The 14810-nt window shown below is 49.9% G+C and overlaps 1 protein-coding gene across 9 annotated transcripts in view; it reads left to right on the top strand.

Moving 5' to 3' along the window:
• Positions 1 to 216: 216 nt before the first annotated feature.
• ODF2 (outer dense fiber of sperm tails 2) overlaps positions 217 to 14810 on the top strand; it is a 36535-nt gene continuing 21941 nt past the window's right edge. Inside the window, exons 1-6 of one of the 9 annotated variants that reach the window (XM_007471774.1) lie at positions 741 to 990; positions 2387 to 2621; positions 3993 to 4083; positions 5336 to 5461; positions 11427 to 11597; positions 12521 to 12681. In XM_007471774.1, the coding sequence (XP_007471836.1) occupies positions 2590 to 2621; positions 3993 to 4083; positions 5336 to 5461; positions 11427 to 11597; positions 12521 to 12681 (581 nt within the window). In that variant the 5' untranslated portion in view covers positions 741 to 990; positions 2387 to 2589. Of the gene's footprint in view, positions 288 to 740; positions 991 to 1258; positions 1312 to 2386; positions 2622 to 3992; positions 4084 to 4921; positions 5060 to 5335; positions 5462 to 11426; positions 11598 to 12520; positions 12682 to 14810 lie in introns of those variants that run through there. The other 8 variants (XM_007471777.1, XM_007471778.1, XM_007471775.1 and 5 more) reach the window with 8 other exon arrangements.

Here is a 14810-nt window from a genome sequence, read left to right on the forward strand (position 1 = left end):
GACAGTAGGCGGGAAGGCAGAAGAATGAATTCTGTTTGGAGAGGGGGGAGCTGGAACTTAAGATTTCAGGTGGACCAGTTGTGTGACCCTGGGAGTACATGGCTGAGGTGGAGGGAAGGTCATGGAGATGAGGATGTCAAGGAACTGAGGCCAGGATGGCCCTGAGGATGTTAAAGTCTCCCAGAATCCAGGGCGGCTGCGTGAGCCACGTGACAGCCCCCCATGATTGGCTGACAGTGAAACATAGTTGAGAAGATGGAGACTCAGCGAGAACTTCAACAGAGTAGGTGTGTACACACAGCAGCATACGGTGTGCAGGAGGGCAGTGAGGAGCAAGGGGAACGCGGACACTTCCTCCCCCCTGGACAAAGACAGGCGATGTGGGAGGGGGAGAGAGTCTGCGTGGTGTGCAGAAGCGGGCTCCATCTCTGCACCAACAGGGGAGGAGAGACAGGGCTGTATTTCCAGAAGCAGCGCGCAGCTCCGGACAGTAACATGTTTCCTGACCCCTGAGCCCAGTGGCCTAATATGTATCAGAGGGAGTAGGCTAGAAGTTGGGCGCTCCTCTGAGTTAGGGGAACCGATGAGGGCTGAAGGCAGGGTAAAAATGGCGGAGGGGGGAAAGCTAGGTCTTGAATGGGGAGGCAAGCCCGGGCGACGCAAGCCCGGGCCAGGCCCGACAGTGGCGTCGCGCGTCTCCCTGGCGACGCTACGCGTGGCCCGGAAGAGGGAGGAGCTTCTGGTGGGGCGGGGCATCTCTGTGACGCCAGGGGCTGGGCCTAAATGGCGAAACCCGAGAGGCTCCCGGGGGGGTTTGAACTGGCCAATGGGCGAGCTGCCGACCGGTTGTCGGAAAAGGAGGAGAAAGCGGGGAGGAGTCGCTGCCAGAGCTGGATTGAATCCGCCGCGGCGTCTCCATGGCAAGACCCTGGCCTCCGACTTCAACGACTTCATAAGGAGGCGTTTCTGGGCGCAGCCGTGTCGCTCCTGGTGAGAGGCCGCCGGCAGGCGGGAGCCAGGGCGCTCCGGGGCGTCCCGCGGCGGCCGCCGGGCCTGGTCCCCACGGGCGGGGTGGCCCCCACCGAGGTCGCCGGGTCCCGCTGCCCCCCCGGGCCGCCCCCGCCGGCACCCTCCGGCGCGCTCGTCCAGTTCCCGTCAGAATCTCGCCCCCCGCCCCGCCCACCGGCGCGGGCCTTCTCCTCCTCCCGCTAACGGGCGGGCCTTTCCTCACCTGGCCACCGGCAAGGTTCTGCTCCCTCCGGGCTTCGGCCTTCTCTCTTTGGGCAGAAACTGGTCCCCTCCTGCCCGCTGGTGGGTGGTCGTCCCTTCTTTCCGCCGACAGAGACTGGCCCCGCGCCCTCTTGCCCGCCGGTGGGCGTCGCCCCGTCCGCCTTGCCCACCCTGAGGGCCTCGGCCCGGCAGTTATTTGCCGGCTCCTCGTAGGTCGCCGGGTCCCGCTGCCCCCCCGGTCCGCCCCCGCCGGCACCCTCCGGCGCGCTCGTCCAGTTCCCGTCAGAATCTCGCCCCCCGCCCCGCCCACCGGCGCGGGCCTTCTCCTCCTCCCGCTAACGGGCGGGCCTTTCCTCACCTGGCCACCGGCAAGGTTCTGCTCCCTCCGGGCTTCGGCCTTCTCTCTTTGGGCAGAAACTGGTCCCCTCCTGCCCGCTGGTGGGTGGTCGTCCCTTCTTTCCGCCGACAGAGACTGGCCCCGCGCCCTCTTGCCCGCCGGTGGGCGTCGCCCCGTCCGCCTTGCCCACCCTGAGGGCCTCGGCCCGGCAGTTATTTGCCGGCTCCTCGTAGGCAGCGCAGTCCCCGGGAACCGCCTCCGGGCCGCCCTATCCCGTTGGGTGGGTTCACCTGTCCAGCAGGCCTCCCGGGGATCCCGCCGCGCTCCCTGCACAACCCGACGTCGAACCCGCTCTAACTCGGATACTAAATCTCAGCGGCCGCTTCTTCGCCCTGGAGGATTTTCCCTCTGCCGTCGGGGCACTCACTCGCTGCTTAGCGCCCCTTTTCCCCTGAAGCCTCCGCTCATTCCTCCTTCAAATACTATTGGTCTTCTCGGGTGTCTATTCTGCCGGGAACGCCCTTCTCCTAGGAGACAGTTGCCCTGGCTCCGCCCCGAATATCCCTCCCGCTCCCTACGCAGGTTCCGGCCCTTTGGGGCCCACTTGGAGCCTAGCGCTTCTCTCCCGCCCTCTTCGCACGCGAGCCAGCATCTCAGGTTTCCCCCCTGGTGGCCACCCACCTTCCCTCCCCCTTGGGGCCTGGGTGTGGTGGTCCTTTACTTCGAAGTTCCGCCCCCTGGCCCTCCCTGGGGAGGGGAGCTCTCACCGCCCCGCCCACCGGGTCGCTCAGCCTCTCCTATCTCCCCCCACTTTGGTAGGACAGTTAGTTGCTGTGCGACTTGGACAGCAGAGGAGCACCTCCCAAGTTTTCATCCAACTGTCACCCCCAAAGCTTACAATCTCCTCCCCTCAGGACGTTTGATGCCCGGCCCCTGAGATTCTCACTGACACGCCCCTCTGGGTCCCCCTGAGCAGAGCCTGCTGACCCAATTGCCCACCTTTGCGGCTTTGATGCCTAACCATGTCTGCGTCATCCTCAGGCGGCTCCCCCAGGTACTGCCATTGTGGGGGGCGCCTCCGCCATGGGGCAGGGAAAAGCGGGCAGGGGCTCCCAGGCCAGGCTCACTGGAGGATTCTCTTTTCAGCTCTCTGTTCTGTGTACTGAAAGCCTGGACCAAAACATTTAAAAATAATTTTTAAGAGGAAAGAGGAAAATGCACGCATGTAATTCCAGCTCTGCCTCCCTCTGGCCCTCCCTCCTCAGGTGCCCCAGTTCCTGGTAGCAAACAGGATCACCATCGTTGTCATTGGAGTACTAGGTTCAGATCCTTTTTGAAAGGAGGCTAGGTGTAAATAAATAACAACCACGTAAGAGGTGGACGCGGCAGTTAGATGTTGGTGGAATCCAGGTAGTTTGATGGAAAACCCGCTGAGGGTGAGAGCTTTCCCAAATCTATTGGCTTCAAATAAACAGAAATGTTCTAAGTGAGGAAGGAAAAAAAAAACCCATCTGCACAGATTTGGTATTCCTTGGCTAAATGATTAGTAGGACTCAAAAAATTTTTTTCTTTTATATCAAGGTGTGATATACATACAGCAAGATGTATGCTAAAGTGCTAAAGAATTTTTATGTTGCATTATTTTTTCCAAAATAATGGAGGGCGAGGGCAAGGTCATATTTTGGGGGCTGTCATCAGGCAGTGGGATGGATCAAATGTACTTTCCAAGTCCCTTCCCGTCCTGGAATTCTTGGATTGACTGCTGCCAGATTTTGGAGATTAAACTTTTGCTTTATTTGCAAATTTGGTGATGGGGCTGTTTAATGTATAAGATGAATTACACGTGGTATTAAAAAAAAATCCGTAAAAGCAAAAATAACCCTGCCTCTTAGGTGCTTAAAGGGTAGCAAGTGGAATATTTTGGGAAATGGTCATTTTTCATCCTCTTATTTGAATATTTGACTATTAATTTTATGAAACTGAGTCACAGAGACCTTGTTCCTGAGCTTATGCCTCTGTCTTTTCATGGCAGTCATTCACTGAGCATTGCTCCAGCTAGTGTCCTGGGCACTTTCGCCCTCCGCCAGACTAGCATGTTGGCTGTTGCCCACGTGCTGCCTGCTTTTTTTGTCTCCTGACAGACAGGATGACAGCTGGGCTTTTCAGTAAAAGGTCACAATACGTGTGATGCGATGGCAGGTTAAAAGGCCAGCCCTGCAAATGCCCATCACCCCCTGCTTCCATCCCCCTGCCAGGCACACCATGAGAGTTTGGTGCTTGTGTAAAGGGAGCCAAATGATTCCACACTGGTTCTCCTAGCTGTGGACTCGTTAGACACCATATGTAGTATATAACTTTGGGAGATCTAAGAAATAGAAGACCCCTAATTTTCTGCTTATAATCTGCTTCTTGTGCCTGGGTACAGGTTTCCATCGTGTGAGAAGAACAGAGTAACGAGTCTCAAGCAGAAAAAGGTCTTGAGGACACCTTGTGGCTCACCCAGTGTGACTGTGACGGTAGGTGACATGTGCGCGGAGCAGCCCCGTGGTCTGTGGCCCCGCCAGAAGAAACGCTTCTGCTGGCAGCCCGGTGGCCAGGTGCTCTGTTAGGTGCCTTCATGCATAGCCTGCTGATTGATTGGATTTGGTTTTGCCTGTGGCAAGGCCGCCAGGTGTGAGGAGGTTGTGTTAACCTCATCCTTCCAGACAAACTTCAAAAATCTGAAAACAGAATTTCCAAAAAAATGACAAGAAGGAAAAAAGAAAAAAGTAAAAAAAAAAAAAAAAAAAAAAAAAAATGGGGATTGACGGGAGCTGGTGGTAGGCGAGGGGTATGTGTTTAGCCCTGCATAAGTGGCCTTTAGAATCCATACAACCTTCTCATCTCGGCATTTCCTCCAGCTTTCTGTCTTCACCGTCTTTTATCTACCTGCTGCTTGAAGTATTTTGCACCGTAACCGTTCTGTGCGTGTCTCGTACTAATCCGCATGCCCCATTCAGATTCCGGTGTAGGAGGACTCACCTGCTTTCCATCTGTGCTGCGCTGAATCTCAGGAGGAGTTGTGCATTCCAGCAGGCTTGGAAAGAGATGCAGCTCTGAGGACCCCGGGGCCTGGGTTTGGGCTCTTTTGTAGAACTTGTGGGTCTCACAGACCCTTCTCTTGAATGGACCTGCATCTCCCCGGTGGTCTTCAGCTGGGATCTCTGCAGGAGCCTGCTGAATGGCACGCCCGCCTTGCTTCCTGCCCGCATGCCAGTAGTGCTGGTTGCTGTCCTGCTCGCTTGGTGGCTAGGCTTTCAGTGGCCCCCAGAGGCTGTGAGCTCAGTTTTTCACGCCCAGTTTACTCATCCACAGATCAACCTTTTTTGTGTTGTCCTCCCCCACCTGCCAGAAGCGAACCATGAAGGACCCTTACATGTTCACGTGGGATGAGAACACCCTGTCCACGTCCACATAAAAAAACTCCCGAAAGCATCAGCGACCAACAGCCAGGTAGGAGCATGCCAGGGGGGCAAGGCCAAGGCTGTGGAGCAAGGCGACACCTCCCAGCTGGGCCTCCTCACACTTCTAACTCCAGAGATTTGAGAGACAGACACATTCGCTTTCAGAGCTCAGTTGCCTGGTTAGAAGGTAGGACGGTCACCTGGAAGTGGCAGCAGTAGCCTTAGTCAGAAGCGGCTCCCCAGCAGAGTTGGAAGCAGATGCCACCAGAGTGATGCCATGGCCAGCTGCCTGGGGAAGTGACCCTGGGTTTGTCCCTTTCCACAGAAATCTCATAAGCATGGAATGAAAGGGGACACCGTGAACGTGCGGCGGAGTGTCCGGGTGAAAACCAAGGTACCTTGGATGCCCCCTGGAAAATCATCCACCCGGCATGTGGGATGCAAGTGGGAGGTAGGCTCATTCTCGTTCAGGCTTTTCTTCTCCAACTGGTCGGGTTCTAGCAGGCCTCACACTCTGTATGGTTCAGGGTTGGCGGGAGCTCTCAGAGACATCCCAGTAGGTCCCGCTTACTGAGCGCCTTGCTAAACCCTGAAAGTGTGGGAATCTTCTTGAGTCCTGCCAACACTGCAATGCGGTAGGTCCCGCTCTCCCAAGGTGCAGATGAGGAAAACAAGGCTCAGAGAGGTGAAGTCTCACAGAGAGAGTAGCAGAGGTGGAGTTAGGACTCAGGGATGCCTCATTCTAGAGGCGGCACTCGTAGGCTCTCTGGTTTGTATGTGAGGAGCTACATGTCTTGCCCCATGTAACTTTGCTAGTGCCGAAGCATAATTTTAAAATATATACCAGAACGTACATATTCAAGAAAGCATCTTCACTTTTACGGTCACCCCCATAAGAGACCGTGCACATATTCCAAAGATGTCATCAAAACAACTGGAATAATCTCCTGAGGAATAACTGCCTTCCGTGTGGGTTGCCAAGGTTCCAAGAGAACTGTTGTCCTTTTTTTTTTTCTTTTTTTTTTTTTTTTGCGGTACGCGGGTCTCTCCCTGTTGTGGCCTCCCCCGTTGTGGAGCACAGGCTCCGGACGCGCAGGCTCAGCGGCCATGGCTCACAGGCTCAGCCGCCCCGCGGCATGTGGGATCTTCCCGGACCAGGGCATGAACCCGTGTCCCCTGCATCGGCAGGCGGACTCTCAACCACTGCGCCACCAGGGAAGCCCCTGATCTATTTTGAAAGATTCTCTTTCTGAGAGCTTATTACTTTTAAAATTAGAAATAATAGTAATTACTCTGAAGTTTAGAGTCATACTTCACTCTCTTGACTCCCTGATTTACCATGTTATCCCTAAGAGGCAAAGGGAGTTTGGTATTCTAGGGAATAAATGAAAAGTGTTCTGACATATCTCTCTATATAAAGTGCAAGGAAGATTGGAATTAAAATGCTTTTTAGATTTTTTTTCCTATGTGTACCTCACTAATAATCAGTGAAATGTAAATTAGAAACAACTACATTTTAGAAAAAACAAGCTATCATTTTTATTGAATGGAAAAAAGTTGAAAAGATTATGAATATCTTGTGTTGGCAAGCATATGGGAGGTATCAATGACTCTTTTTAGATGGTTTTTTGTTTGTGTTTTTTTTTTGGGCCGTGCAGCGTGGCATGTGGGATCTTAATTCCCCGACCAGGGATCGAATCTGTGCCCCCTGCAGTGGAAGCGCGGAGTCTTAACCACTGGACCACCAGGGAAGTCCCTGGACAGTTTTTTTGTTTGTTTGTTTAATATATATATTTTAATTTATTTGTTTTATTTATTTATTTTTGGTTGCATTGGATCTTCGTTGCGGTACACGGGCTTCTCATTGCAGTGGCTTCTCTTGTTGCAGATCACGGGCTGTAGGCACACGGGCTTCAGTAGTTGTGGCGCACGGGTTTCAGTAGTTGGGGCTCGCGGGCTCTAGAGCACAGGCTCAGTAGTTGTGGCGCACAGGCTTCGTTGCTCTGCGGCATGTGGGATCTTCCTGGACCAGGGCCCGAACCCGTGTCCCCTGCATTGGCAGGCGGATTCTTAACCACTGCGCCACCAAGGAAGCCCCCCTGGACAGTTTTGAGTGGATTGTGAAACTGATTCAGCCGTTCTGGAGGCAGTTTGGCAGCATCCATCCAAACATGGATTCTATAGTTCTACACTTGGGAATTGATGCTAAAAGTCACACAAGAGTACAGGGATCTGTGTGTGTATCAGGATGCTTACTAAAGCATTGTTTGCAATAGAGAAAAATTAGAAGCAACCTAAATGTCTGTCAGGAGGGTATTGGTTAAATTATGATGCATCCATACAGTGGAATGCCATGCAACCACTAGAAGATTGAGGTAGATATTTCTACATGATAATGAAGCACCAAGTGGCACAGCACGGAGAGTTTGGCCCTATTTGTGCAGAAAAGTGCATCTGTGTGTCTGTGTGTTATGGATATGTTTATATGTGGAAACCTGTTTCGGGGAGGAAATATAAGAAGTGGTAAGCAGTGATTACCTCTGGGGTGGGAGGCTTTAATGCTTTATCTTTTCATGGTTTGCTTGAATTTCTTTATAACAAACATACAATATTTTATTTAAAATGCTGTTTTTCTTTTTTTTTTAATGAAGAGACTTAGTAGTTCTCAAATTATATATCAAAGTCAAGCCGCTATGGAAATGGACTTCCTGTTGACATGGGTTGCTAGGACTATGGTCCCCCCTGGAAAGCTCAGTGCCCCTTCCAGTCCTGGGGCCACAGAATCCTAGAAACGGAGGGGCCCAGAGATGTGACTTACCATCTCTCAAGCAGTAGCTGTCTTTCATGCTGTCCTCTTGGTTCAGCCCCTTTCCATTTTTCAGTGGCCTTCCATGTTCCTGGGAGGCCCCAGCCTGCCCTTACCATTATGGACAAGAGAGAAAAGACCACAGGAGGAAAAGTTTGTGGTGGAGCTGGACGTGGCCCCCGGAAGCTGCTATGTGCTTGTGGGGATTCATGTTTCTTTTCTTTCTTTTTTTTTTTAAATTAATTAATTAATTAATTTTTGGCTGTGTTGAGTCTTCGTTGCTAAGCGCGGGCTTTCTCTAGTTGTGGCGAGTGGGGGCTACTCTTCGTTGCGGTGCATGGGCTTCTCATTGCGGTGACTTCTCTTATTGCGGAGCACGGGCTCTAGGCACGTGGGCTCAGTAGTTGTGGCTCGCGGGCTCTAGAGTGCAGGCTCAGTAGTTGTGGCGCACGGGCTTAGTTGCTCCGCGGCATGTGGGATTTTCCTGGAGCAGAGCTCGAACCCGTGTCCCCTGCATTGGCAGGCGGATTCTTAACCACTGTGCCACCAGGGAAGTCCCCGTGTTTCATTTTTAAAACCCCTCCTGGTACACAAGATAAGATCTTTGGGAGAAAGCAGGTCTGGGTTTTTTCTCTACCCTATTACTAAGTAAGTCATCTATTTTTATGACAGAAAGCTGAAAATACAGAAAACTAGACAATCACTGTAATTCTACTACTCTAATTTGGCTGCTGTTAAGTTTTAAAACCTTTTCATTGGAAAGTGCAGGATAGTACATGCATCAGAAGCGTGTTGATGAATTTTTACAAAGACCCAGCTCAAGAAACAACATCACCAGCTTCCCCAGAAGCTCCTCTCTGGTCCTGTTTTGTCACTGCCACCCCCAAGAGTGGCACTGCCACCCTAAAACTATTAATATTTCGGTACATTTATTATCACTTTTTCCCATGTGGAGTTTTTTTTTCAAATTGTAATCATACTGTCTATACATTTTCCTCTTGTCCTTCTTTTATATATTAAAATAACTCTTTCTTATAAAAGCAATGCACAGTCATTGTTGAAAATTAGAAAAAATTAGAAAATCTAAATCAGCACAAGGAAGAAAGTAAAAACCACCTGTAATTCCACCACCCTGAGAAGAGACCCATGTAACTTCTAGGTGCAAGACTTCTGGATCTCTTCTTGTGAATAGACTCGTTCTTTTGATTTTTGTAACAATGGGATTATATTTTACTTATTGTTGTAATGTTCTTTTTTCCACATATTTTGACTATATTTATATCGCATATTATTTTTTAAGGCATTATTCCATTGTGTGTACCTTTGTGTACTGTTAAGTATTTAACCAATACTATCTTGCTGTATATTTATCTATATCCTAGGCTTGAATTTAAATATTAATTCACATTCTTAGATATTCTTGATAAATCCCTCAAAAATAGAATTGCTGGGACAAAGGGCACATACATTTTTAAAATTGCACCCTATGAGTCCTACTTGTTTGACATAACAGTTTAGACCCTTATAAAACACTTCCTTTGGGAGGGGGAAGGGTAAGCTGGGACGAAGTGAGAGAGTGGCATGGACTTATATATACTACTGAATGTAAAATAGATAGCTAGTGGGAAGCAGCCATGTATCACAGGGAGATCAGCTCAGTGCTTTGTGACCACCTAGATGGGTGGGATGGGGAGGGTGGGAGGGAGACGCAAGAGGGAGGAGATATGGGGATATATGTATATGTATAGCTGATTCACTTTGTTATAAAGCAGAAACTAACACACCATGGTAACGCAATTATACTCCAATAAAGATGTTAAAAAAATAAAAATTGAAAAAATAAAACACTTCCTTTTATTCCTGATAGCCATCATCTTTCCCTGGAAATTAGCACAGAAATTTAGCCACCTCAGCTTACGAGAAGGAAAAAATGGTGCAAACAATGAGAAATAGCAATTACTTAATACAACGGAATAAATGTATAGAATGAGAGAGTCAAATTCAATATACCAAAATCCCATGGAGGGACTTACCTGGTGGTGCAGTGGATAAGACTCTGCACTGCAAATGCAGGGGGCCTCGGTTTGATCCCTGGTCAGGGAACTAGATGCCACATGCGTGCCACAACTAAGAGTTCACATGCCACAACTCAGGAGCCTGTGAGCTGCAACTAAGGAGCCTGCCTGCCACAACAAAGGAGCCCGCCTGCTGCACCTAAGACCCGGTGCAACCAAATAAATAAGTTAATTAATTAAAAGACAGTTAAAAAAACAACAACAACAAAAACATGGAAACACTCGCCCCCAGATTAGAATATCTTTTTGAAGTCTTGAAAGTATTATACAGCTTTGCATAAACTTCTCTGAGGGGCACATGCATTTTAAAAAATATTTTTTTATGCTGTTGTGTTTAGGTAAATATTTTCCAGAAATACCATTTTAACCCTAAATAATTCAGTATGCGTTTCTAATAACATTTTCTCCATAACCAAAATAACAGTGATTAGTCCTAAAAACTTCATTGTTTTTTAAACTTAATTTCTTAATCATATAACATCTGGTTAATATTTAAATTTCTCCACTTGTCCTTAAAATACCTGTTATAGAAGATTTGTTTGCCTTTGCAACTATCCACTATCATGTATTCATATTCATTTAAAAGACTTTTGACACATTTCATGTCTACCCTAGGTGTATGAAAATATTTACTGCCCCCAACTTTTGCCAACTTTGGGAATCACAGTTTTTGCCCATTTGTTATATCCTTCATTTTAAACTTGACACTGGGGACGTCCCTGGTGGTGCAGTGGTTAAGAATCGACCTGCCAATTCAGGGGACACGGGTTTGAGCCCCGGTCTGGGAAGATCCCACATGCTGTGGAGCAACTAAACCCATGCGCCACAACTACTGAGCCTGTGCTCTGGAGCCTGCGAGCCACAGCTACTGAGCCCGTGTGCCGCAATTGCTGAAGCCCACGCGCCTAGAGCCCATGCTCCACAACAAGAGAAGCCACCGCAATGAGAAGCCTGCACACCGCAGTGAAGAGTAGCTCCTGCTCTTCGTTGCAGTGCGCGGGCTTCTCATTGCGGTGGCTTCTCTTGTTGCGGACCACGGGCTGTAGGCATGCAGGCTTCAGTAGTTGTGTAACACACGCTTTTTATTTCTATGTTAGAAGAGCTTCAGAAACAACATTTAAACAAGGGTAGGGGGCTTCCTTGGTGGCGCAGTGGTTGCGGGTCCGCCCGATCCAGGGGACACGGGTTCGTGCCCCGGTCCGGGAGGATCCCACATGCCGTGGAGCAGCTGGGCCTGTGAGCCGTGGCTGCTGAGCCTGCGCATCCGGAGCCTGTGCTCCGTGGCGGGAGAGGCCACAGCAGTGAAAGGCTCGCATACCGCAAAGAAAAAAAAGACAAAAAAAAAAAAAAAACAAGGGTAGGTAATGAGGCAGTGTTCCACCAAGAAGGTCGGTGTGCCCTTCCCCTTGGGGTCTCTGTGGTTTTTCCCTTTAGCAGTTTTAGCTCTTCCTGCTCAGTGGACAGCCAGGGATGGTGGGACCAATGGTTGCAGTTCTGCCTTATGAGTTCATGTGTGTCTCCCTCCTCTACATCAGAATCCACCTCACTGCCTGGAGATCACGCCACCATCTTCAGAAAAGCTGGTCTCAGTGATGCGGTTAAGTGACCTCTCTACTGAAGATGACGACTCGGGTCGCTGTAAAATGAACCGTCATGATAAGAAGATTGACAGTCTAATGAACGCGGTTGGTTGTCTCAAGTCTGAGGTGAGGGGGGTAGGGGGCTGGGCTGGCCAGTGTCCCGAGGACACTTGGGACTGCCAGGTGAGTTCCTGGTGGACACCTCCTTCCACCTGCCTCTGCAGGCCTCCCAGGGTTTCAGGTGCCCCTGGGGAGGTAGTCGGGGCAACCTGGGATCCCTTTCCATCAAGCACTTAGCCCAGGCCTGGCCCTGACCTTGCCTGGTGCTCTGTATGGATGGCCTGGCTTGATTTTTTACTACGGTAAACGAAGCCGGTGGTATTATTGTCCCTGTCTTGGAGATGAAGTGACTGGGACACTGGGGCCTCTGTTTTCCATTTTATACAAAAGTTAAAAAAAAAAAACCAGAAAACAATGCCCCAAACAGGCAGAGGAAGTTTGTCCTCAGTTGCTGGGCTGTGTCTTTGGGTGGGACGTGGCAATGAAATTGGAAACAACCTGGAAGTCCAAGGCCCCCAACTAAGAAGTCGGTGGAGCTGCCGTGGAATCCTCATTGCTGCTGCTGACGGGGCCTGTGTCTTTAGTCCTCCCCTGCGACCGGGGCCCAGGGCCCTCTTGGAGAACCTGTGGCTGGTGGCTGCCTGGCAACAGGCCCGCCTTTCTCCACAGCCCGAGGGGCAGGGGCCTTTTTGTGACATCTCTTCTCCCGTGGTGTGCCAGCTGAACAACCGTTTGTATCCTGGCTCTGTCCCCAACCGGAAAGTCACTCAGGCTCCCTTTGCTCCCTTTCCTCAGTGATGAGGAAATGAGAGGAATCGTGTCTGTCCAGAGTCTTTGTGACGATTGACTGAGCTTGCGCCCAAAGGGCCTCAGTAGTATGGAGCGCTCAATCGGAGGTGCCCCTCGCTTTGTCCAAAGCAGCGGGCCTTGAGATGAGGTGGAGAGGAGCTCCTCCCCTCAGTGGCCCCTGCCTGCATGCCCCTGCACAGGTCAAGATGCAGAAGGGAGAACGCCAGATGGCCAAAAGATTCCTGGAGGAACGCAAGGAGGAGCTGGAGGAGGTGGCCCAAGAGCTGGCCGAGACCGAGCACGAGAACACGGTGCTGCGGCACAGCATCGAGCGCATCAAGGAGGAGAAAGACTTCACCATGTAAGGCGGCGCTGCCCTGGGCACCTTCCCTCTTGCGGGGCTGCCCGAGCACCAGCCTAGCCCGGGTTACAGTGTTCAACAGAGTCACTAACGCACTCATGATTCCCGGTCAGGGAAGAGGGCCCCGCAGAGTTCCGGGGGAGGGCATCAGGGAGGCCTTTCTGGAAACAACGGGAGTCCGGCAGGATGGCCAGGGGCTAGGCAGGTGAGTGTGGGGGAGGAAAACACGCCAGGTAGCAGGAACATCTTGCAGGAAGGCCCCAGGGCGGGAGGAGTTTGCGACTGAGAAATGAAAAGCAGGGCAGAGCAAGGGGAGAGGGTGGGCCGAGGGGAAGGGGGGCCACGGAGGTTGGCAGGGGCCGGCTCTTGGTGGCCACTTCGGGGCGTTTGCATCGAGGGCGGTTGGGAGCCACAGAAGGGTTTTCGAAGCAGGAAGTGGTGTGACCAGACTTGGCTCCAATGGGGAGAGTGGAGGGGAGGGCTCAAAAGCGGATCTGAAGATGGTAGTTAGGTGGCCATGGCAGTGGCTGGGGGACCAGGTGACACTGGTTTCTGTCTGAGAGACAAGCAGGTGGGGGCTACTCTTCGTTGCGGTGCATGGGCTTCTCATTGCGGTGACTTCTCTTATTGCGGAGCACGGGCTCTAGGCACGTGGGCTCAGTAGTTGTGGCTCGCGGGCTCTAGAGTGCAGGCTCAGTAGTTGTGGCGCACGGGCTTAGTTGCTCCGCGGCATGTGGGATTTTCCTGGAGCAGAGCTCGAACCCGTGTCCCCTGCATTGGCAGGCGGATTCTTAACCACTGTGCCACCAGGGAAGTCCCCGTGTTTCATTTTTAAAACCCCTCCTGGTACACAAGATAAGATCTTTGGGAGAAAGCAGGTCTGGGTTTTTTCTCTACCCTATTACTAAGTAAGTCATCTATTTTTATGACAGAAAGCTGAAAATACAGAAAACTAGACAATCACTGTAATTCTACTACTCTAATTTGGCTGCTGTTAAGTTTTAAAACCTTTTCATTGGAAAGTGCAGGATAGTACATGCATCAGAAGCGTGTTGATGAATTTTTACAAAGACCCAGCTCAAGAAACAACATCACCAGCTTCCCCAGAAGCTCCTCTCTGGTCCTGTTTTGTCACTGCCACCCCCAAGAGTGGCACTGCCACCCTAAAACTATTAATATTTCGGTACATTTATTATCACTTTTTCCCATGTGGAGTTTTTTTTTCAAATTGTAATCATACTGTCTATACATTTTCCTCTTGTCCTTCTTTTATATATTAAAATAACTCTTTCTTATAAAAGCAATGCACAGTCATTGTTGAAAATTAGAAAAAATTAGAAAATCTAAATCAGCACAAGGAAGAAAGTAAAAACCACCTGTAATTCCACCACCCTGAGAAGAGACCCATGTAACTTCTAGGTGCAAGACTTCTGGATCTCTTCTTGTGAATAGACTCGTTCTTTTGATTTTTGTAACAATGGGATTATATTTTACTTATTGTTGTAATGTTCTTTTTTCCACATATTTTGACTATATTTATATCGCATATTATTTTTTAAGGCATTATTCCATTGTGTGTACCTTTGTGTACTGTTAAGTATTTAACCAATACTATCTTGCTGTATATTTATCTATATCCTAGGCTTGAATTTAAATATTAATTCACATTCTTAGATATTCTTGATAAATCCCTCAAAAATAGAATTGCTGGGACAAAGGGCACATACATTTTTAAAATTGCACCCTATGAGTCCTACTTGTTTGACATAACAGTTTAGACCCTTATAAAACACTTCCTTTGGGAGGGGGAAGGGTAAGCTGGGACGAAGTGAGAGAGTGGCATGGACTTATATATACTACTGAATGTAAAATAGATAGCTAGTGGGAAGCAGCCATGTATCACAGGGAGATCAGCTCAGTGCTTTGTGACCACCTAGATGGGTGGGATGGGGAGGGTGGGAGGGAGACGCAAGAGGGAGGAGATATGGGGATATATGTATATGTATAGCTGATTCACTTTGTTATAAAGCAGAAACTAACACACCATGGTAACGCAATTATACTCCAATAAAGATGTTAAAAAAATAAAAATTGAAAAAATAAAACACTTCCTTTTATTCCTGATAGCC

The sequence above is a fragment of the Lipotes vexillifer genome, unplaced genomic scaffold (genome assembly GCF_000442215.2).
Source record: "Lipotes vexillifer unplaced genomic scaffold, Lipotes_vexillifer_v1.1 scaffold98, whole genome shotgun sequence".
NCBI lineage: Eukaryota > Metazoa > Chordata > Mammalia > Artiodactyla > Lipotidae > Lipotes > Lipotes vexillifer.